The 24315-nt window shown below is 32.7% G+C and overlaps 4 protein-coding genes across 4 annotated transcripts; 1 reads left to right on the top strand and 3 right to left on the bottom strand.

Annotated features, from left to right (window-relative positions):
* The first annotated feature begins 7315 nt into the window (after nt 1-7315).
* LOC135125995 (protein mono-ADP-ribosyltransferase PARP12-like) lies at nt 7316-8891 on the top strand. Its single transcript, XM_064051779.1, has 2 exons — nt 7316-7463; nt 7737-8891. Exon 2 carries the CDS (start codon nt 7746-7748, stop codon nt 8685-8687), a length of 942 nt encoding a protein of 313 aa, XP_063907849.1. The 5' UTR covers nt 7316-7463; nt 7737-7745; the 3' UTR covers nt 8688-8891.
* A 5990-nt stretch (nt 8892-14881) lies between these two features.
* LOC135126217 (DNA polymerase iota) lies at nt 14882-16619 on the bottom strand. The gene has a single exon (XM_064052089.1). It carries the CDS (start codon nt 16551-16553, stop codon nt 14943-14945), a length of 1611 nt encoding a protein of 536 aa, XP_063908159.1. The 5' UTR covers nt 16554-16619; the 3' UTR covers nt 14882-14942.
* Nucleotides 16620-16699: 80 nt separating this feature from the next.
* LOC135125994 (uncharacterized) lies at nt 16700-17849 on the bottom strand. Its single transcript, XM_064051778.1, has 2 exons — nt 17720-17849; nt 16700-17659 (listed from the first exon to the last, which is right to left on the bottom strand). Exon 2 carries the CDS (start codon nt 17657-17659, stop codon nt 16778-16780), a length of 882 nt encoding a protein of 293 aa, XP_063907848.1. The 5' UTR covers nt 17720-17849; the 3' UTR covers nt 16700-16777.
* Nucleotides 17850-22933: 5084 nt separating this feature from the next.
* Nucleotides 22934-24284, bottom strand: LOC135125993 (protein mono-ADP-ribosyltransferase PARP12-like). The gene is made up of 2 exons (XM_064051777.1): nt 24126-24284; nt 22934-23947 (listed from the first exon to the last, which is right to left on the bottom strand). The coding sequence occupies exon 2, from the start codon at nt 23935-23937 to the stop codon at nt 22960-22962; it is 978 nt and encodes a 325-aa protein (XP_063907847.1). The 5' UTR covers nt 23938-23947; nt 24126-24284; the 3' UTR covers nt 22934-22959.
* Nucleotides 24285-24315: the final 31 nt, after the last annotated feature.

Here is a 24315-nt window from a genome sequence, read left to right as displayed (position 1 = left end):
AAATGGAAGAAATAGTTAAGAAAGCGAGAAAAAACGTACAAAAATCGACAAATAAAAAAATCTCCAAAAAAGAGGACCAAAAGAGGGTCACGAAAGTACGACTTCAGTATTAATTTATCGGGTTCCATGATTCGTTTACTCGACAATGTTTACATTTTGGAAAAAAATTCGAAACGGTTGAAGTTGATCGGTCAAAGCTATACATTTTCACGATATAATTAAATAAAATTTAGACAAAATTGATATTATTTATAATGTTGAAATATGGTAAGTAACTATTAATATATTATAATCAAACCGAAAACCGTTTTACTAAATACACGATGATATTAAAAACAAAACAATTTGTTTAAATATTGTTAAGTTAATCCTGAAAATGTCTAATTTCGCGGCCAAAATATGAAAAATAATTTTTGCAATCTCATCGTGACGTGCGATGACGTCACTGTCACGTGAGCTATCTGTCCCAAGGTCACGTTTTTCGGTCCTTCGTGTTCAGTTTTAATTTTTGTTCGAGGGCGACAAGATCATCGCGTCCTTTTGGCGTAAAAGTAGAGCAATTTCACGAATTTCTAATCTAACAGTTTTAATTTATCAGGTTCCGTGATTGGTTTCCTCGACAAAGTTTAAATTTTGGGGAAATTTTCAAAACGATTAAAGTTGGTCTATCAAAGTTATAAATTTTCACGATATAATTAAATAATATTTAAATATAATTAATATTATTTACAATGTTTAAATATGATAACTATTAAGATATGATAATTAAACCGAAAACCATTTTCCTAAGAACACGACACGACAAAAATTGCAACTATAAAAGGTAGTCCAGAAAATGATAAAAAAAGAATGAAAGTGCAAAAGAAAGTCAAGAAAGCGATAGAAACAAGACCACAAAAATGGGACAAAAAAGATAAAAAAAGACGTAAAAAAGAGTAGGACAAAAAAAGCAACAAAGAAGACGATTTAAAAAAGGAACAAAAAAGCAACAAAACAACATTAAAAAAAACACAAAAAAGGGGATTAAAAAAGAGGACAAGAAACAAGCTGCCAAAAAGGGAATATAAAAAATGCAACTAAAAACGGGAGTTCACAAAATTACAAAAAAAAGAGAATGCAAGAAAAAAAGGAGTCAACAAACGGAAAAAACAAGGGGGACAAAAAAGTAACCACAAAATAGACAGAAGAGTCAAGAAAATGGAAACAAAGGCTGCAAAAAAGGTGAAAAAAAGCAATTAAAAAAGTGGTAAAAAAGAGCAACAAAAAAATACATCAATAATGATCATGTCGTTATTTCAGATTATGATATAAATTTTTTAATTTGCCATTCTTTCAATTTTCGATTTTTCGTCTTTCCATTTTTAGATTTTTTGATTTTTCTGTTCGTCAGTTTTTAGACTTTGCAATTTTTTTGCATTTTTCGATTATATTTTACTTTCCGATTTTTTTGATTTTTGAATTCTCGATTTTACGTGTTTAATTCTTCGATTTCCGATTTTTCAATTTTCCGGTTTTTTAATTATTCTATTCTCGATTTTTCGATTTTCCATTAATCATAAAATTTTTCGATTTTTCGGTTGTTTTATTTTTCGACCTTCGATTTTTCAACTTTCGATTATTCGATTTTTCATTTTCTGATTTTACGATTTTTCGATTTTCGTTTTTCCGCTTTTGTTGTTTTTTCGATTTTTCTGTTTGTTCCAGTTTTTATGGTTCTGCAATTTGCAGCTTTTAGATTTCAATTTTGTTACTTTCCGATTTTCCACTTTTAGATTTTTTGATTTTTTTTCGATCGTGGTTTTTTCGATTTTCATTTTTTCGATTTTTTGATTTTTCAATTTTTAGGCCTTGCAATTTTTTTACTTTTCGCTTTTTCGAGTATTTGTTTCATCGAATTTTCGAGTTTTCGAGTTTCGATTTTTCGATTTTTCCATTTTCCGATTTTCGATTTTTCGATTTTCCATGTTTAGATATTTTTCGATTTTTTTTATTTTTCGATTGTTCTGTTCGTCAGTTTTGAGACATTGCAATTTTTACTTTTCCACTTTTCTATTATTTTAGTTTCGGATTATTCAATTTTTGAATTTTCGTTTTTTTTTCATTTTTCGATTTCCGATTTTTTAATTTTTCGATTTTTCGGTTTTTTAATTTGTCGATTCTCGATATTCCGATTTTCGATTTTTCGATTTTCCAATCTTCGATTTTTCAATTTCCAGTTTTCGATTTTCCACTTTTTGATTTTACGATTTTTCGATTTTTCTGTTCGTCAGTTTTTAGGCTTTGCAATTTGTTTACATTTCGATTTTTCGATTATTTTTTTCAGGTTTTTTGATTTTTGAATTGTCGACTTTTAGAGTTTTCAATATTATGAATTTTCGGTTTTCCTATTTTTCGATTTTTGATTTTTCCATTTTTCGGTTTTTTGATTTTTCAATTCTCTGTTTTTCAATCTTGCAAATTTTCGATTTTTCAGATTTGTGAATTTCCAATTTTTCGATCGACCTACGTATTATATTCATTGAATTTTCGATTTTCGGTTTTTCCATTTTTAGATTTTTGATTTTCCAGTTTTGTATTTTCAGATTTTCTGTTTTTCGCAAAGATTTTTCGGCTTTTCGATTTTTCGATATTTGATTTTCGAATTTTCGATTGTTCAGTTTTCCATTTTTCAGCTTTTAGACTTCAATTTTTTACTTTTCGATTTTCCAAATTTTCGAGTTTCAATTTTCAGATTTTTGATTTTTCGATTTTCTTTTTAAATCTTTGAATTTTTCGGTTTTGATTTTTCGAATTTTTGATTTTTAATTTTTCCATTCTTCGGTTTTTAGACTTCAATTTTCTTTCTTTTAAATTTTTCGTTATTCTATTTTCCGCTTTTCAGTTTTCAGACTTTCGATGATTAGAATTTTGGATTTTTCAGTTTTATGATTTTTCGATTTTTAGAAAATTTGAGTAGTCGAATTTTCGATTTTTCAATTCATCGATTTTTCTTTGTTCAATTTAAATTTTGCGATTTTGAATTTGTCCATTGTCGATTTTTAGAATTTTCGGTTTTTCAATTTTTCCATTCTCAACTGTTAGACTTCAATTTTGTTACTGTCCGATTTTCCACTTTTCGATTTTTTGATTTTTTTCAATCGTCGTTTTTTCGATTTTCATTTTTTCGATTTTTTGATTTTTCAATTTTCAGGCCTTGCAATTTTTTAACTTTTCGCTTTTTCGAGTATTTGTTTCATCGAATTTTCGAGTTTTCGATTTTTCGGTTTTTCCATTTTCCGATTTTCCATGTTTAGATATTTTTCGATTTTTTTTTATTTTTCGATTGTTCTGTTCGTCAGTTTTGAGACATTGCAATTTTTACTTTTCCACTTTTCTATTATTTTAGTTTCGGATTATTCGATTTCCGATTTTTCGATTTTTCGGTTTTTTAATTTGTCGATTCTCGATATTCCGATTTTCGATTTTTCGATTTTCCAATCTTCGATTTTTCAATTTCCAGTTTTCGATTTTCCACTTTTTGATTTTACGATTTTTCGATTTTTCTGTTCGTCAGTTTTTAGGCTTGGAAATTTGTTTACATTTCGATTTTTCGATTATTTTTTCAGGTTTTTTGATTTTTGAATTGTCGACTTTTAGAGTTTTCAATATGATGAATTTTCGAATTTTCGGTTTTCCTATTTTTCGATTTTTGATTTTTCCATTTTTCGGTTTTTTGATTTTTCAATTCTCTGTTTTTCAATCTTGCAAATTTTCGATTTTTCAGATTTGTGAATTTCCAATTTTTCGATCGACCTACGTATTATATTCATTGAATTTTCGATTTTCGGTTTTTCCATTTTTAGATTTTTGATTTTCCAGTTTTGTATTTTCAGATTTTCTGTTTTTCGCATATCTGATTTATCAAATTTTCGATTTTTCGGCTTTTCGATTGTTCAGTTTTCCATTTTTCAGCTTTTCGATTTTCCAAATTTTCGAGTTTCAATTTTCAGATTTTTGATTTTTCGATTTTCTTTTTAAATCTTTGAATTTTTCGGTTTTGATTTTTCGAATTTTTGATTTTTAATTTTTCCATTCTTCGGTTTTTAGACTTCAATTGTCTTTCTTTTCAATTTTTCGTTATTCTATTTTCCGCTTTTCAGAATTTTAGATTTTCAGTTTTCAGACTTTCGATGATTAGAATTTTGGATTTTTCAGTTTTATGATTTTTCGATTTTTCAATTCATCGATTTTTCTATGTTCAATTTTTCAATTTAAATTTTGCGATTTTCAATTTGTCCATTGTCAATTTTTAGAATTTTCGGTTTTTCAATTTTTCCATTCTCAACTGTTAGACTTCAATTTTGTTACTTTCCGAATTTTTGGTTTTCGATTTTCCAATTTTCAGAATTTCCAAGTTTCTTTATTCAGATTTTCGATTTTCCACTTTTTCGATTTTAGATTTTTCGAATTTTTGTTTTTCCAATTTTTTGCTTTTTCGATTTTTCTGTTCGTTTCAGTTTTTAGGCTTTGCAATTTTTTTTACTTTATATATTTTGATTAATTTAATTTCCGATTTTTTAATTTTTTTTTGATTTTTTTAATTTTCAATATTACAAATTTTTGACTTTTCGATTTTTTGGTTTTCCCGTTTTTCAATTTTCGATTTTTCGATTTTTGAGGTTTGTGAGTTTCCACTTTTCGATCGACCTAGGCATTTGATTCATTGAATTTTCGATTTTCGGTTTTTCCATTTTTAGATTTTTGATTTTCCAGTTTTGTATTTTCAAATTTTCTGTTTTTCGCATATCTGATTTATCAAATTTTCGATTTTTCGATATTTGATTTTCGAATTTTCGATTGTTCAGTTTTCCATTTTTCAGCTTTTAGACTTCAATTTTTTTACTTTCCGATTTTCCAAATTTTCGAGTTTCAATTTTCAGATTTTTGATTTTTCGATTTTCTTTTTAAATCTTTGAATTTTTCGGTTTTGATTTTTTGAATTTTTGATTTTTAATTTTTCCATTCTTCGGTTTTTAGACTTCAATTTTCTTTCTTTTAAATTTTTCGTTATTCTATTTTCCGCTTTTCAGAATTTTCGATTTTCAGTTTTCAGACTTTCGATGATTAGAATTTTGGATTTTTCAGTTTTATGATTTTTCGATTTTTAGAAAATTTTCGATTTTTCAATTCATCGATTTTTCTATGTTCAATTTTTCAATTTAAATTTTGCGATTTTCAGTTTGTCCATTGTCGATTTTTAGAATTTTCGGTTTTTCAATTTTTCCATTCTCAACTGTTAGACTTCAATTTTGTTACTTTCCGATTTTTTGGTTTTCGATTTTCCAATTTTCAGAATTTCCAAGTTTCTTTATTCAGATTTTCGATTTTCCACTTTTTCGATTTTAGATTTTTCGAATTTGTTTTTCCAATTTTTTGCTTTTTCGATTTTTCTGTTCGTTTCAGTTTTTAGGCTTTGCAATTTTTTTTACTTTATATATTTTGATTAATTTAATTTCCGATTTTTTAATTTTTGTTTTTGATTTTTTTAATTTTCAATATTACAAATTTTTGACTTTTCGATTTTTTGGTATTCCCGTTTTTCAATTTTCGATTTTTCAATTTTTGAGGTTTGTGAATTTCCACTTTTCGATCGACCTAGGCATTTGATTCATTGAATTTTCGATTTTCGGTTTTTCCATTTTTTGATTTTTGATTTTCCAGTTTTGTATTTTCAGATTTTCTGTTTTTCGCATATCTGATTTATCAAATTTTCGATTTTTCGGCTTTTCGATTTTTAGGTATTTGATTTTCGAATTTTCGATTGTTCAGTTTTCCATTTTTCAGCTTTTAGACTTCAATTTTTTTACTTTTCGATTTTCCAAATTTTCGAATTTCAATTTTCACATTTTTGATTTTTCGATTTTCTTTTTAAATCTTTGAATTTTTCGGTTTTGATTTTTCGAATTTTTGATTTTTAATTTTTCCATTCTTCGGTTTTTAGACTTCAATTTTCTTTCTTTTAAATTTTTCGTTATTCTATTTTCCGCTTTTCAGTTTTCAGACTTTCGATGATTAGAATTTTGGATTTTTCAGTTTTATGATTTTTCGATTTTTAGAAAATTTGAGTAGTCGAATTTTCGATTTTTCAATTCATCGATTTTTCTATGTTCAATTTTTCAATTTAAATTTTGCGATTTTCAATTTGTCCAGTGTCGATTTTTAGAATTTTCGGTTTTTCAATTTTTCCATTCTCAACTGTTAGACTTCAATTTTGTTACTTCCCGATTTTTTGGTTTTCGATTTTCCAATTTTCAGAATTTCCGAGTTTCTTTATTCAGATTTTCGATTTTCCACTTTTTCGATTTTAGATTTTTCGAATTTTTGTTTTTCCAATTTTTTGCTTTTTCGATTTTTCTGTTCGTTTCAGTTTTTTGGCTTTGCAATTTTTTTACTTTATATATTTTGATTAATTTAATTTCCGATTTTTTAATCGACCTAGGCATTTGATTCATTGAATTTTCGATTTTTTGATTAGCCATTTTTAGATTTTCGATTTTTACGATTTGTATTTTTCGATTTTCTGTTTTTTGCATTAGTGAATTTCAGTTTTTCCGATTTTTGATTTTGCGCATATTTGATTAATCAAATATTGTTGCTTACAAAAACTTCAAAACATCTACAATAATTCAAAGTATTCAGTTTTGCTATTCTTGATTTCTTCAATAAAATAAATTGAATCAGTCATTAACTTTTTTGAGACACCCTGTATAACCAAATCTAAAAAATATTAATGCAGTGATAAATCACAAGTATAAAACTCGTCATATTTTATACATTTAAGATAGGATTTATTCTGCAAAATTTTGAGGTGACGTCATAAATTTTTTAGAGGGGATAAGCAAATATATTTTAATTAAAAATGTATCATGTTTATCATGATTTTAAAACATCTGCAAGATTTCAAAGTATTCGATTTTGCAAATTCAAAATTAAATTGCAAAATATTGTTTTATAATTTTGATTTTTTTTCCAAAAATCTGGACGTTTCGGATAAAAACTCAACACGGAGTCATAAACTACATGTGTAGGACTATGTTACTGTATACAATTTAAAACCCATTTACTATGCATAAATTTGAAGTGACGTCATCACATTATTGGTGGGGATGATTAGACAAATTTAATAATTTTGCGACATTTATGAAAAAAATATCTATATATAACTACTGTCCGCCCCGTTATTGTCAATAAAATTTTATAGGGTACAACAAAAATTAACAGAAAATGTGGACAACGAAAATTTCTGTGTTACGCCACTGCCTATGTTGGAAAACTCGTCACGCTATTATGGTTTATACTTACGTTTTATCTATTTCAAGTCATCGGAAGTGCATATTTACTTTATTAACATTATCGTCGTGTTCTGTATCAGTTCAACATTGATCTTCGTACTGTACGTTACTGAAAACAGGAAATTCATACGGGTAAGTACGCCACTCATTGTTTTGTCCGAAGTAAAATTAGCGACAGCCATTTACCAACCAGTTGCATAATTGCATTAGTTCATTCGTTCCTCGTCATTGATCCGCGTAGATCAAATGCGCAGTAGGTGTAAGTAACCACGTGCTCCGGGACTTCCCCCACGTAACTGACGCAGCAGTCGTGCCTTGTGATCGTTGTTAACCTCTGCGACCTAATTTCACAAATTCGTAAGTTATCTGACCACCTCGAATAAAATTTGCACGTGTAATTAACAGACACCCACGATGGGAATCTTCTCGTCAAAAGAAGAACCCCCACAACCCACCCCAAACTTCAACTACGAATCATCCTACCGAGTCCAACCTCAACGTACGTACTACCACGACCAGTTCGCCGAACCCACCCGAAATTTCATTTACGAATCATCCCCTATACGAACCCCCAGCTACAACAGAGTCCAACCCGCAAGCACCCGCGACGACTTCGCAGGCGCCACCAGAAGATTGCAATCCCTCCAAATCAGTCAACCCTCCAGACGCATCGAAGGCCCGAAACGCTCCTCCAGAAACCAGCTACTCGTCGACTCGCCTCGAATCGTCACCTACGTCCAACTGGAGCCCTACCACCCCGAATACCTACAAGTCACCAGAATGATCACCAACAAGAAAAACTTCAAGGTGGACAGCATCGAGAAAATCGAGAACCCCTACTTGGAGAAGGCGTTCGAGCTGAAAAAACACCAAAAAGAGACGCAGTTCGTGGGCGTGGAGGAGCGGCTGCTGTTCCATGGTACCAAGAGGGCGAACGTTGACGCGATTTGTCGGATGAACTTCAACTGGAGGCGGTGCCAGACGCACAAGTACGGGAAAGGCGTCAGTTTTTCGCCGAACTCGACTTACGCCTCGGTGTATTCGGACGAGGGGCTGTTTAATAAGGTGATGATTGTGGCGAAGGTTCTGATTGGGAATAGTTGCATTGGGGATAAGGGGATGGTGGTGCCTCCAGAGGGGTTTGATACTAGTCAGAAGGGGTTCGACGGGATTGTTATTGTGAAGTTTGAAGACAACGAGTTCTGTCCCGTTTATAAAATTAAGTATCATGTGAGGGATGAGAGTGTGGGGAAGGGGCCGGGATTTAAGAAGAAACAAGCCAAGAGGGGGAGACAGAATTTGTCAGGAGGAATGTCGTTTTTTGATGACCTTTACGATGTTTCATACCTTGACTAATTTTTATGACGATTTGTATGGTATTTTATTTTTATAATCTATATTTATTATTTTAAATAATTATTAGGTCTAAAAGAATTATATAAATTTATATAAGCAACTTATTGTTAATTACTGTGATAATCTGATCAGCTTGCTATGTACAAATTCAATTTGTCAATTTAGTCCATGAATAAAAATTGGTCGAAAGTTGTTTTAGCGAAATTGTTTGGGATCATTTATATTATAATTTTGTAGATTTTCGGAAACTCACCCCTAGAATACGAGCGCAGTGAGCACATTCAGGTTTTCTCGTCGTTGTAATGCTTCAAATATATTTCACTCCGTACAGAATAATGGACTTTGCGGTTAAGCTCCACCCCTCGGTCTCACGACGAATAAAAAAATTCATCACAATTGAGATGGGGTGGGTGGGCGGGGCTTATATTTTGCCTTTTTTTAAATGTACATAGCCATCTTTTCACAAGAAGAAACTTAGAACATGGTTAAAATGGTAAATTTTTGCAAGGAAATCGATATTTCCTTATACAAATTTTCCATTTTAAACATGTTTTAAGTTTCATGTTGTCAAAAGAGGTCTACAGATATTAAAACAAAGAGGCAAAATCTAAACCCGCCCACCCACCCTACCCCAATTGTGATGATTTTTTTTTATTCGCTGTGAACCAAGGGGGCGGAGCTTAACTGCAAAATACTTGTTTCTTTACAAATAATTAAAAATGTTTTTGAGTATCGTGTTGTTCAAGGAATACTATGTATATTAAGAAAAAAAAGGCAAAATATAAACCCCGCCCACCCACCCCATCTCGATTGTGGTGATTTTTTTTTATTCCTAGAAACCTAAAATACTTTTAAAATGGCAAATTTTTGTAAGGAAATATGGATTTTGCAATTAGGCTCCGCCCCTTTGGCTCTCGACGATTAAAAAAAATCATCACAATTGGGATAGGGCGGGTGGGCGGGGCTTATATTTTGCCTTTTTTCTTATTATACGTAGTCGTCTTTTCAGAATAACAAACTTAAAAAATGTTAAAAGTGGTAAATTCTTATAGATAAATATGGATCTTGCAATTAAGCCCCGCCCCTCAACTGACAACGAATAAAAAATTCATCACAATTGAGAATTGAGATCGGGATGGGTATGGGTGGGGCCTAATCTTTGAATTTATTTTTTTCTTTATATACGTAGTATTTTTTAGACAACACGAAACTCAAAAACATGTTTTTAATATATCGTAGAGTTATAAGTATTTTGCACTTAAGGTCCACCCCCTCGGTCTCACGACGAATAAAAAAATTCATCACAATTGAGATGGGGTGGGTGGGCGGGGCTTATTATTTGCCTTTTTTTTAAATATACACAGCCATCTTTTCACAAGAAGAAACTTACAACATGGTTAAAATGGTAGATTTTTGCAAAGAAATCGATATTTCCTTGTACAAATTTTCCATTTTAAACATGTTCTAAGTTTCATGTTGTGAAAAGAAGTCTACAGATATTAAAACAAACAGGAAAAATCTAAGCCCGCCCACCCACCCTATCCCAATTGTGATGATTTTTTTTATTCGCTGTGAGCCAAGAGGGCGGAGCTTAACTGCAAAATACTTGTTTCTTTACAAGTAATTAAAAATGTTTTTGAGTATCGTGTTGTTCAAAGAATATCATTTATATTAAGAAAAAAAGGTAAAATATAAACCCCGCCCACCCACCCAATCTCGATTGTGATGATTTTTTTATTCTTAGAAACTTAAAATACGTTTAAAATGGTAAACTGTTGTAAGGAAATATGGATTTTGCAATTAGGCTCCGCCCCTTTGGCTCTCGACTATTAAAAAAAATCATCACAATTGAGATAGGGCGGGTGGGCGGGGCTTATATTTTGCCTTTTTTCTTATTATACGTAGTCGTCTTTTCAGAACAACAAACTCAAAACATACTAAATGTCGTAAATTCTTGTAGGTACATATGGATTTTGCAATTAAGCTCCGCCCCTCAGCTGACAACGAATGAAAAATTCATCACAATTGAGAATTGAGATCGGGGCGGGTATGGGTGGGGCCTAGCCTTTGAATTTTTTTTTTTTTCTTTATTTACGTAGTATTTTTTGGACAACACGATACTCAAAAACATGTTTTTAATTTCTCGTGGAGAAATGAGGAGTGTGCAGCTAAGCTCCGCCCCCTTGGCTCACGACGAATAAAAGAAAATCATCACAATTGAGATATGGTAGGTGGGTGGGGCTACATTTTGCCTTTGTTTTTCTTAATATGTATAGACTTATTTTGACAATAAGAAATTTAAAACATGTCTAAAATGAAACGTCGAAAATTTGAAGAGTCGGGAAATGGAAAGACTGAAGAAAAAAATCCCAAAACTGAAACATCGAAAAATTCAGAAATCGAGAAATCGAAAAATCGAAAAATGGAAGCCGAAAAATCAAGACTTAAAAAATCGAAAAATTGAAAAATCATAAACCTGAAAAATCGAAAAAGCCAGACGTCAAGAAGAAAACCCAAAAAGTCGATTAATCGACAAATTAAGGAATCGAAAATTCCAAAATTTAAAAGGTCAAAAATTGAAAAATTGAAAAATCGTAAAACTGAAGCCTCAAAAAAGTGAGAAATCGAAAAATTTAAAAATCAAAAAAACGAAAAAACGAGAAATCGAAAAGTCAAAAAATGGGATTCGAAAAATCACAAACCTGATGAAAAATCCAAAAATCCTCAAATCATCATAACGTTAAAATCCACAAATTCTCAAAACACTTGAATTCTCAAATCCTGAAAACACAAAAATTCCCAAATTCCAAAAGTTGATTAATCGGAGCAATAAGGATTTTGCAGTTAAGGTCCACCCCCTCGGTCTCACGACAAATAAAAAAATTCATCACAATTGAGATGGGGTGGGTGGGCGGGGCTTATATTTTGCCTTTTTTTAAATTTTTTAAACATAGCCATCGTTTCACAAGAAGACACTTAGAACATGGTTAAAATGGTAGATTTTTGCAAGGAAATCGATATTTCCTTATACAAATTTTCCATTTTAAACATGTTTTAAGTTTCATGTTGTGAAAAGAAGTCTACAGATATTAAAACAAAAAGGCAAAATCTAAGCCCGCCCACCCGCCCTACCCCAATTGTGATGATTTTTTTATTCACTGTGAGCCAAGAGGGTGGAGCTTAATTGCAAAATATTTGTTTCTTCACAAGTAATTAAAACATGTTTTTGAGTATCGTGTTGTTCAAGGAATACTATGTATGTTAAGAAAAAAAGTAAAATATAAACCCCGCCCACCCACCCCATCTCGATTGTGATTTTTTTTTATTCTTAGAAACTTGAAATACATTTAAAATGGTAAATTTTTGTAAGGAAATATGGATTTTGCAATTAGGCTCCGCCGCTTTGGCTCTCGACGATTAAAAAAAATCATCACAGTTAAGACAGGGCGGGTGGGCGGGGCTTATATTTTGCCTTTTTTCTTAATATATGTAGTCGTCTTTTCAGAACAAGAGTGGATTAGTAGATAAATATTGATCTTGCAATTAAGCCCCGCCCCTCAATCTAACAACGAATGAGAAATTCATCACAATTGAGAATTGAGATGGGGGCGTGTATGGGTGGGGCCTAATCTTTGGCTTTATTTTTTTCTTTATACACATAGTATTCTTTGGACAACACGATACTCAAAACATGTTTTTAATTTCTCGTAGAGAAATAAGGATTTTGCAGTTAAGGTCCACCCTCTCGGTCTCACGACGAATAAAAAATTCATCACAATTGAGATGGGGTGGGTGGGCGGGGCTTATCCATTTCAATAATAAAATACTGAAAATATCAAATGGTGAATTCGAAGTTAGAATTATATTTTAAGTATTATGTTGTTGAAAGTAAACTCTGTGCAGAAGCCAATGATTAAGCCCCACCCATCCACCCCCATCTCAATTATGATATATATATTTTTTTTCCCTTATCATATATAGTTTCCTTTCAACAACGTATTATTTAAAAACATGCTTCATATAGTAGCTTCTTGTAGAGAAATAAGCATTTTGGGATAAACTCCGCCCTTCGACTCACAACGAATAAAAACGTTATCACAACTGAAATGAGGGCGGGTGGGCGGGGTTTATATTTTGCTTTTTTTTAAATATACATAGACATCTTTTCACAAGAAAAAACTTGGAACATGGCTAAAATGGTAGATTTTTGCAAAGAAATAAGGATTTTGCAATTATGGGGCACAGCGTAATTGCAAAATCGATATTTCCTTATACAAATTTTCCATTTTAAACATGTTTTAACTTTCATGTTGTCAAAAGAAGTCTACCGATATTAAAACAAAGAGGCAAAATCTAAGCCCGCCCACCCACCCTGTCTCAATTGTGATGATTTTTTTTATTCGCCGTGAACCAAGGGGGCGGAGCTTAACTGCAAAATACTATGTATATTAAGAAAAAAAAAAGGCAAAATATAAACCCCGCCCACCCATCCCACCTCGATTGTGATGATTTTTTTATTCTTAGAAACTTAAAATACATTTAAAATGGTAAATTTTTGTAAGGAAATATGGATTTTGCAATTAGGCTCCGCCCCTTTGGCTCTCGACGATTCAAAAAAATCATCACAATTGAGATAGGGCGGGTGGGCGGGGCCTTTGCCTTTTTTCTTTATATACGTAGTTTTCTTTGGACAACACGATACTCAAAAACATGTTTTTAATTTCTCGTAGAGAAATAAGGATTTTGCAGTTAAGGTCCGCCCTCTCGGTCTCACGACGAATAAAAAAATTCATCACAATTGAGATGGGGTGGGTGGGCGGGGCTTATCCATTTCTATAATAAAATACTGAAATTATCAAATGGTGAATTCGAGGATAGAATTATGTTTTTTGTATTTTGCCTTTTTTTTTCTTAATATATGTAGTTTTCTTTTCACGACAAGAAACTGAAAACATGTTTCAAAGGGTAAATTTGTAGAGAAGTGTATGGGATAAAATTTACCATTGTAAACATGTTTTCAGTTTCTTGTTATGGAGAAAAAACAATATACCGAAATAAGCCTTATCTTAGCAAGTACTAGCCCCACCCACCCTCCCTCTATTTTCTTGGAAGGTACGTGATTTGCCAAAATCAGTCTTATCTTAGCAAGTCTAGCCCCGCCCACCCGCCCTTTATTTTCTCAGAGAATATGTTATTTGCCAAAATAAGATTATACTAGCAAGTAGTAGCTCCACCCACTCGCCCTTTATTTTCTCAGAGGGTATTACTTACTAGTGCTTGCTTATATAAGTCTTATTTTGGCAAATAACATATCCTCTGGTAAAATATGGGTGGGCGGGTGGGGATAGTACTTGCTCAGAAAAGACTGATTTTGGCAGATCACATACCTTCCAAGAAAATAGAGGGTGGTTGGGTGGGGCTAGTACTTGCTAAGATAAGACTGATTTTGGCAAATGTCATATCCTCTGAGGAAATAGAGGGTGGGTGGGGGGGTTAGTACTTTCTAAGAAAAAACTGATTTTGCACATTAAGGTAGATTAAGGAATTTAACTCGTTACTATGGAAATTCGTGTCTTAACAAGTACTAGCCCCACCCACCCACTCTCTATTTTCTTGGAAGGTATGTGATTTGCCAAAATCAGTCCTATCTTAGCAAGTCCTATTGTAATGTATATTAAGAAGAAAAAAATGCAAAACCCAAGCCCCACCCACCCTCCCTGCCTCAGTTGTGACGCTTTTTCTTTGTTTGTCGTTAGCCAAGGGGGCGGAGCGTAATTACAAAACCAATATTTCCTGTTTTAAACACGTTTTAAGTTTCTTGTTACGAAAACAAGACTACGAATATTAAGAAAAAAGGCAAAATATAAGCCCCGCCCACCCACCCTATCTCAATCGTGATGACTTTTTTTATTCATCGTGAGTCAAGAGGGTGGAGCTTAAAATCCATATTTCTCGAGTTGTTCCAAGAATACTACGTATATTAAGTAAAAAATTGTATATATTTTATAAAAATAATCTAACAATTCCCAGCATATTGGTTACGACGTCGTCGATGTAACCAATAAACAGACATTTTTTGGGACACCTGTATAAATATTTATAAAAGTACATTTCAATGAGTTTTGCTTCGCAAAATTTTGCGATGACGTCATCAAGTTGTGGAGGGGCCGGTTTTACGTGAATGAAACATCGTCTTAACACAGTTTATATTCAAAACATCTAGAAATATACAAAATTAATCCTAATTCCAATCATTTAATTGTTCCTGATGAAATAATTGAGCAGAGTGTTGGGTTTGGACTTTTTCACCTGACTGCTGCAGAAGATCTCGCTCGGCCTCTTCCTCTTGTAGTCGTCCCACAGCTCCTTCTGCACCTCCCAGGGCAGCTCCTTGAACACGTCTTTATCCGCGTCCGGCGGACACGGCACCGAATCCAGACACAACTCGGCGACCTTCAGCTTCGACGGGCTCTCGCAGTCCTCGTACTCCCGGAAGCAGCGCTTCTTGCTGACCAAGGACAGCTTGAGCTTCTTCGGCGACGGCGTCGGCGACTCCACCTCCACGGCCACGTTGGACGTGGACGGCGCCGAAGAAGAGGCGTCCTCGACCGCGCTCTGGTTTTCTATGCTGATGACCGACTGGACCTCCAGGTCCTTGCGCAGGAACGACGCGATCGAGTTCCTCGGGAGCTCCTGGAACTTCGTGAAGGAGAGCCCCAGCAGGGTGATGTGGTAAGGCTTCTTGGGGTCGATGATTCTGCTGAATAAATGCATAACTGTGGCCATTATCTTGGCGTCTTTGTTGGGCTGGTTGGACGTGAAGAGGGACGGGTTGACGTTGCATTGGCGGGTTTCGCGGTGGCTGATTTTGCTGTCTTTGTCGAACTTACGCACTGTTAGTTTGATGGTTTTGGGGACGCGGCCGTCCTCGGTGACTAGTACGAGGAGGCGGTGGAGGAGTTGTTCGAGTTTTTTCTTGACTTCGGTCTCGACGGAAATCGACTTACAAGCGTCTTCTAAACCGATGCTTTGGGGTTTACCTGAGGGTTTGACGGGGGTTTTGTCAATGCCGTAGCTCAAGTTGTAGATGAAGTGAGCTTTGTCTGAACCTGTGACGGTTTCAAGTTTTTTAAAATCCGTATTTTGGAGATCCTCGACTGTCTTGATGTCTGATTTGTGTAGCTGTTCGAACATGGCTCTCCCAATCCCGGGAATACTCATAAGGGAGCTCAAACTCAACATCAACTCGAGAGCGCTATTGGGGAAAACGACAGTTTGTTGGTTCGGTTTGTGGCGCGATCCTGCCAATTTCGCCAATAATTTATTATGAGCAACCCCTGCACACGTCGTCAGGTTAAGTTCGGACTTAATCAAATCCCTAATTTCTTGAGCCACTAGTGTACACAGTGTCAAACGTCTGGTACACCCACAATCGCACCTCTCACTCGACTCTCCAAAAACATTTCCAACTACACTCAAGTCGCCCCCTTGTTTTACCTTCTCGTTCACCAACGTCGTCACGTCGATGAAATTCTCATCCAAACCCAAGCGCTCCACCAGCGCCGAGTACCTCTGCAGCAAGTTAGTAACTTGGTATGAAGTCTGTCGATAGTCGTGCAAGTCTTCACCATTAGCTAACACAAGATCAGGACACAACTTTCGGGCTTCTGCTATTAACATACACTTCTTGATACCGAACTCACGGGCTTTGTAATTACTGGTAACTACGATGTTTTTTTGTTGGATGCCGAGGGGCACCGAACGCAGTTTTGGCTCTTTGTTCATTTCCACTTGGGCGTAAAAACAATCTATATCTATGTGAATGATGCAACGGGAATGGTCATCTAGTTCAGATGTAGACATCATTTTGTTGTCGTGGATAAAACTCGATTTAAAGGTTGCTCGCCACAAGTGAGGTTATGTTTACTATTAATTGTGGCGAACCAATCACGATGAGTTTTTTAAGGCGCACGTTTTAAAAACAACAGGGGTGCCAACGTCATACGTCAGTCTTACGTCAACAATTTTTTATTTAATAAAAAAACAAAAATATTAAACATTTGATATTAATATAATCCTTGAAGCGTCATTTATTCATAATAATCATCAGAGGAATACTCTTCAGAATCATAGTAGTCTTCTTCGTCATAAGAGTCCTCTTCATCATCATAGTCTTCTGATTCTTCTTCACAATCTTCCTCTTCTTCGTCTTCGTCAGAACTACCTTCATCTTCTTCCTCTTCATACTCGCTACCGTCCTCTTCATCCCAACTCTCCTCTTCTTCACTATCTTCATCAGACTGTTCCTCTGAATCAGAATATTCAGCTATGTGGTAGTACATCTTGTATAGTGGCAAAAATTCATGATCTTCGTACTTAACAATAACTATGCCATTGTTTTTCTGACTGGTGTCGCATCCATCCAGAGGTAACACCATATTTTCGTTTCCTTGGCACTTTTGCGCTATTAACACTTTAGCAATAATCATGACTTTGTTGTAACAGTTGGTATCTGAGTAATTACTGGCGTACATAGCGTTTGGAGAAAAGCTCACACCTTGCCCGAATTTGTGCCCAGTGCTTTCGCCAAAAAATCTCCAGTTAAAATTCCAAGTGCAAATACTATCAAGGTTTTCTTTTCTAGTACCATGAAACAGAAGTTTTTCACTTACTTTGTTTCCATATTGAGACACCTTTTGCTCCTTCTTAAGATCATAAGCACTTTTTAAATATGGATTATTAATCTGAACCAAGTTTTCAACTACTATGGTCTGATTTGTGATCAAACTTAAAATGTCGTTGTATGTGTCTTCAGTTGGATGGACGTTTCTGTAAGTGACTGCCCTTCTCGCGTTGGTTTTTGTTTTGACGATGTTCGGGTTTAATTTGCATGGGACTGGAGACGTTTGAAATTTTTTGGGTCTTGAGTACTGGGCTGATCTAGATTTTCTGGGATAACCAAAATAATCCATCTAAAATTTTAAGGTGTAACTTTTCTTTGTTGTGAAATAGTAACACTACTTAAAACTTACCGTACTTAAGTAGAAACACTGATCAATTACTTATCGCGACAAGTCTGTGTTTTCACGGATTGCATAATTGGTATTTCCGGATTTCCAAAGTCCGCAATTCACAGGTTTACCAACACAATGTTCGCAAAAAAATGGATAGATATTTTAGTGTAAAAATATTTTAACGCTTTGTATATGTTATAAATCAAAATTACAGTTCACCTGCGAAATGTAAATTTTATATTCTAATTGAAACACTAGTCAAACGCAGTGGCGGCTCGTCCTAAAAATTTAGGGGGCAATCATAGTACAAGTCTCCTGGTTTCAATGTTCTGTTAGTTTATTCATACCAGTTTGTAGAACCATAGATTAATATAGATGCGACATACAGGCTGATTTTGCAAAACGACCCTTATTGACGACCCAAATTTAAAAAATCGGAAAACTGAAAAATCGAAACATCGGAAAACTGGAAAATCGAAAAATCAAAAGATCAAGAAATCGTGGAGTCGAAAAGTCGAACAATTGAGAAACCGAAATAGGCCAAAATCGAATAATTTATATATTGAGAAATTGACAATCAAAATATCGAAAAATCCAAACCTCGATAAATCGAGAAATCAAAAAACTTAAAAATTCGAAAAATTGAGAGATTGAAAGGTCAAAAGAACGAGAAATCGAAAAGTGATGAAGTCGAAAAATCGGAAAATAGAGAAATCGACAAACAAAAAGTTTAAAGTTGAAAAATTGGAAAAGCGGAAAAATCAAAAAACGAAAAAATGGATAACTGGAAAAACTGAGAAACCGAAATAGGCCAAAATAAAAAATTGAAAAACTGATATTAACAAATATTGAAAAATTACAATATCAGAAGATTGGAAAATCTAAAATTTAGAAATCCAAAAATTGAAAAATCGAAAAAGTAAAAAGGTAGACACATCGAAAAATCCAGAAGTCAAAAATAGAAAAGCCGAAGAATTGAAATATTGAAAAATCCTAAAACTGAAATATCTAAAAACTGAAAAATCGAAAAATCAAAAAAGTGAAGTCGGAAAATAGAAACCCTAAAAAATCGAAAAATTGAAAAATCAAAAACCTGAAAATTAAAAAAATTAAAGAATTGAAGAACAGGAAAATCGAAACACTCGAAGGTCAAGAAATGGGAAAATCAAAACATCGATTAAATGAAAAATCGAAAAATTGAGTTTATAAAAGTTAAATTCGAAAAATTAAAAAATCGAAAATTTGACAAAATGACAATGGAAAAACAGAAAATTTAAAACCGGAAGTCGAAAAATCAAAAGATTAAGAAACATTGAAAAATTAAAATATCAGAAGATTAGAAAATCTAAAATTCAGAAATCCAAATATTGAAAAATCGAAAAAGTAAAAAGGTAGACACATCGAAAAATCCAGAAGTCAAAAATAGAAAAACCGAAGAATTGAAATATTGAAAAATCCTAAAACTGAAATATCTAAAAACTGAAAAATCGAAAAATCAAAAAAGTGAAATCGAAAAATAGAAACCTTAAAAAATCCAAATATTGAAAAATCGAAAACCTGAAAAATCAAAAAATTAAAGAATTGAAGAACACGAAAATCGAAACACTTGAAGGTCAAGAAATAGGAAAATCAAAACATCGATTAATTGAAAAATCGAAAAATTGAGTTTATGAAAGTCAAATTTGAGAAATTAAAAAATCGAAAAAATGACAATTGAAAAACAGAAAATCTAAAACCGGGAAGTAGAAAAATCAAAAGATTAAGAAATCGAAACATTTGAAAAATTCGAAAACTTGAAAAATTGAAATATCGAACTGAAATGAAAATTCGAGAAATCGAAAAATCTCAAAACTGAAATATCGAAAAACTGAAAAATGAAAGAAAAACTAAAAATGGGAAACTAAATCGGGAAATCAAAACATTGAAAAATCGAAAAATTTAAAACGACAATTGAAAACAGAAAATCTAAAACCAGGAAGTCGAAAAATCGAAAGATTAAGCAATCGAAAAATTGAGAAATCGAAGAAATCGACACATCGTAAACTCCAGAAGCCAAAAATCGAAAAGTCGAAGAATCAAAATATTGAAAAATCCCAAAACTGAAATATCGAAACACTGAAAAATTGAAAACCTGAAAACGCCGAAAACCAAAATATCCAAAAAGTGAGAACCTAAAAAGTCGAAAAATTGAGCAATAGAAAAATGCGAAAAGTGAAGTCGAAAAATTGAAACCTTAACAAAATTAAAAAATAAAAAATCAAAAATCTGAAAAATCGAAAAATTAAAAAACTGAAGAAAAGGAATATCGAAATCCTGGAAAGTCAAGAAATGGGAAAATTAAAACATCGATTAATTGAAAAATCGAAAAATTGACAGTTTATAAAATGTCAAATTTGAAAAATTGAAAAATCGAAAAAACGACAATTGAAAAACAGAAAATCTTAAACCGGGAAGTCGAAAAATCGATTGATTAAGAAATCAAAACATTTGAAAAATTCGAAAAATTGAAATATCGAAGAACTGAAATGAAAAATCGAGAAATCGAAAAATCTAAAATTTTAAAAATTAAAAAATCTGAAATTTAAAAATCGAAAGTCAAGAAATGGGAAAATCAAAATATCGATTAATTGAAAAATCGAAAAAGTAAAAAAATCGACATATCGAAAAATCCAGGAGTCAAAAATCGAAATATTGAAAAATCACAAAACTGAAATATCGAAAAACTGAAAAACGAAAGAAAAACTGAAAAATGGAAAATCTGAAAACTCCGAAATCTAAATTTTATAAATATATCCAAAAACTGAGAACCTAAAAAGTCGAAAAATTGAGCAATAGAAAAATCCAAAAAGTGGAGTCGAAAAATTGAAACCTTAAAAAAATCAAAAACCTGAAAATTCAAAAAATTAAGGAATTGAAGAACAGGAATATCGAAACCCTCGAAAGTCAAGAAATGGGAAAATCAAAACATCGATTAATTGAAAAATCGAAAAATTGACAGTTTATAATCGTCAAATTTGAAAAATTGAAAAATCAAAAATTTGAAAAAACGACAATTGAAAAACAGAAAATCTAAAACCGGAAAGTCGAAAAATCAATTGATTAAGAAATCAAAACATTTGAAAAATTCGAAAACTTGAAAAACTGAAATATCGAAGAACTGAAATGAAAAATCGAGAAATTGAAAAATCTAAAATTTTAAATATTGAAAAATTAAAATATCAAAAAACTGAAAAATCTAGAATTTAAAAATCGAAAAATTGAAAAAATGACAATTGAAAAACAAAATCTAAAACCAGGAAGTCGAAAAATCTAAAGATTAAAAAATGCAAACAGTTGAAAAATTGAAATATGGAAGAGCTGAAATGAAAAATCAAGAAATCGAAAAACCTAAAATTTTAAATATTGAAAAATTAAAATACCAACAAATTGACAAATCTAAAATTTAAAAACCGAAAAAGTAAAAAGTCGACACATCGAAAAATCCAGAAGTCAAAAATGGAAAAGTCGAAGAACAGAAATATTGAAAAATCCCAAAACTGAAATAACGAAAAACTGAAAAATGAAAGAAAAACTGACGAATCGAAAAACTGAAATATCCAAAAAGTGAGAATCTAAAGAATCGAAAAATTGAGAAATCGAAAAATCAAAAAAGTCAAGTCGAAATATCGAAACCTTGAAAAAATTGAAAAATTGAAAAATCAAAAACCTGCAAAATCGTAAGATCGAAAAATTGAATAATAAGTAAACTGAAAAATCCCAAAACTGAAATGTCCAAAAACTGAGAAATTAAAAAATTGAAAAATTCAGAAATCGAAAAATCAAAAAAGTGAAGTTGAAAAATCGAAACCTGAAAAAATAAAAAAATTGAAAAACCAAAAAACCGGAAAAATCAATTAATTGAAAAATCGACAAATAAAGGGTTTATAAAAGTCAAAAATTGAAAAATTGAGAGTTTATGAAAGTTAAATTTGAAAAATTAAAAAATCGAAAATTTGACAAAATGACAATTGAAAAACAGAAAATCTAAAGGCGGGAAGTCGAAAAATCAAAAGATCGAGAAATCGAAACATTTGAAAAATTCAAATATCGAAAAATTGAACTGAAAAATCGAGGAATCGAAAAATCTAAAATTAAAAAAAATAAAAAACCTAAAATTGAAAAATCGAAAAAGTAAAATAATCGTCACATCGAAAAATCCAGGAATTAAAAATCGAAAAATCGAAGAATCAAAATATTGAAACATCCCAACACTGAGATATCGATAAACTGAAAAATGAAAGAAAAACTGAAAAATGGAAAACCTGAAAAATCCGAAAACTGAAATATCCAAAAACTGAGAACCTGAAAAGTCGAAAATTGAGCAATCGAAAAATCCAAAAAGGGAAGTCGAAAAATCGAAACTTAAAGAATTGAAGAACAGGAATATCGAAACCCTCGAAAGTCAAGAAATGGGAAAATCAAAACATCGATTAATTGAAAAATCGAAAAATTGACAGTTTAAATGTCAAATTGAAAAAACGACAATTGAAAAATAGAAAATCTAAAACCGGGAAGTCGAAAAATCGAAATATTTGAAAAATTGAAATATGGAAGAGCTGAAATGAAAAATCAAGAAATCGAAAAATCTAAAATTTTAAATATTGAAAAATTAAAATACCAAAAAATTGAGAAATCTAAAATTTAAAAATCGAAAAAGTAAAAAGTCGACACATCGAAAAATCCAGAAGTCAAAAATGGAAAAGTCGAACAGAAATATTGAAAAATCCCAAAACTGAAATACCAAAAAACTGAAAAATCAAAGAAAAACTGACGAATCTAAAAAATCGAAAAATCGTCGTTAAAAATATTATGACATTTTTTCTATTGTAGTTAATTTTAGTCCTAGTTAGAAACAAACACTGTTGCCAACATAAGTCGAGGAGTCCTCAACCGTCATTTAATTTAAACTATGACGCTTCTCTATGTTCTCTGGTAGAACTACGAAATCTAAAAAATATATACAAAATGCTCCGTTTCTGAACGCAAGTGATACGCCACTGGTCGAAGTCAAACGACTTAAGTCTCGCAATACGCATTTTCTAATCTACACCAGAGGCAACAGCAACGTACTGCAAAAATTAAGTTACAAAAAATTTATTTGGTTTCAGTTACAAAAAAAGGAACAATTCGTAAAAATAATATCTATATAAAAAAAAACATGAAAAACTATAAAACTAAAAAAAACATACGAATAATAAAAAGGACGTAACATTCTTGTTTCAATTAAACGAAAAATAGTTTGAACTTGTCTGGTATTCCCCATCTTGGGAATACTCGCCGCTACTATAATTTTGGCTGTTATAAAAATATTCATTGCGCTGGTTGTAATACTGATTAAAATTCCAACCGTTGCTGTAGTTATTATAACCCGAAAATTCGCCCCAGTTATAGTTACCGTGATTGGAAAAATCATAGTAGAGACCACTGTTGTAATCTCCATGGTGATGGGAACACCTAAACCGATTACAAGTACAATTTATGCGCTCATAACTGTAATTGTAATCGTCGTTAAAATGATAATACAAAATATACGCAGGATAGAACTCGTTATCCTCATACTTAACAAGAACTATTCCATTTGCGCCCTTCTGACTTGTATCAAATCCTTGTGGCGGCATAGACATATCATGGTACCCTTTACAAATTCGCGCTATTAAAACCTTTGCGACAATCATGACTTTGTAGTATGATTTATCCGAATAACTGCTCGCGTATTTGGCGTTCCTGGAGAAACAAATCCCCTTGCCAAACTTGTGGCCTTTATTCGAGCCAGTCAATCTCCAGTCGAAATTGAACCTGCAGATGCTACTGACGTTGGACCCTTTGGTGCCGTGAAAGAGGAGTTCTTCTTTCAAACTGTTACCGTACTCGCGCAGTCTCTGGCTTTTCTTCTGGTTGTAGGCCCGTTCGAGGACCGGGTTTTGCACTTCTACTATGTCGTCAATGACGATCGACCTATTAGTAATCAGTCTTGCGATCTCTCGGTACGGCAAGTCGCTCCTATCTAAGTATCTGTATTCCACGGTGGCCGGTTCGTAGAAATTGGGGTTGATTCGGGGCCTCTTGAAACGGCGACTGGATGAGTAGACGTACGAACTGTTGCCTACGCCGTCCCTGGAATTTTGCTGCAGGCCGTGGCAGAAACCCACGTACTCGTCTTCCTCGTCGTCATCTTCGCGCTTGCGTTTTTTACCCATTTTGGGATGTCTGAAACACGGGTTAATTTTTCGAATGAAAAAAAAAATAAAAAAGATCAATCTTGTGTGTATACGTGACATGATTAACTCTGGCGGGGAGTAATATATTCGTTTTAATGTGACAATGTGGTACTGCGTATCCACGTTGGAGAAAAAAGCAAGTCGTTGCATTATTTTGTAATACTTACCCTTTGAGGTTGGAGCTCTTTGGGACAATAAAATCACTTGAAACTTAAACTACAATGTTTGAACTAGTAAACTTATACACTATTATTAACAGACACATAAACTATGAAGCGAAAAACTCAAAATAAACCTAGGAGCAACAGTTTTATACAATTCAAAACACAGCCATTTTCGCAGGTTATGCGCAGACGC

The sequence above is a fragment of the Zophobas morio genome, unplaced genomic scaffold (genome assembly GCF_036711695.1).
Source record: "Zophobas morio isolate AGI-343-1 ecotype UQ-CSIRO unplaced genomic scaffold, CSIRO_AGI_Zmor_V1 ptg000010l, whole genome shotgun sequence".
Classification (NCBI taxonomy): domain Eukaryota; kingdom Metazoa; phylum Arthropoda; class Insecta; order Coleoptera; family Tenebrionidae; genus Zophobas; species Zophobas morio.
Note: the sequence above shows the minus strand (reverse complement) of the source record. Positions and strands in the feature narration are given on the sequence as shown.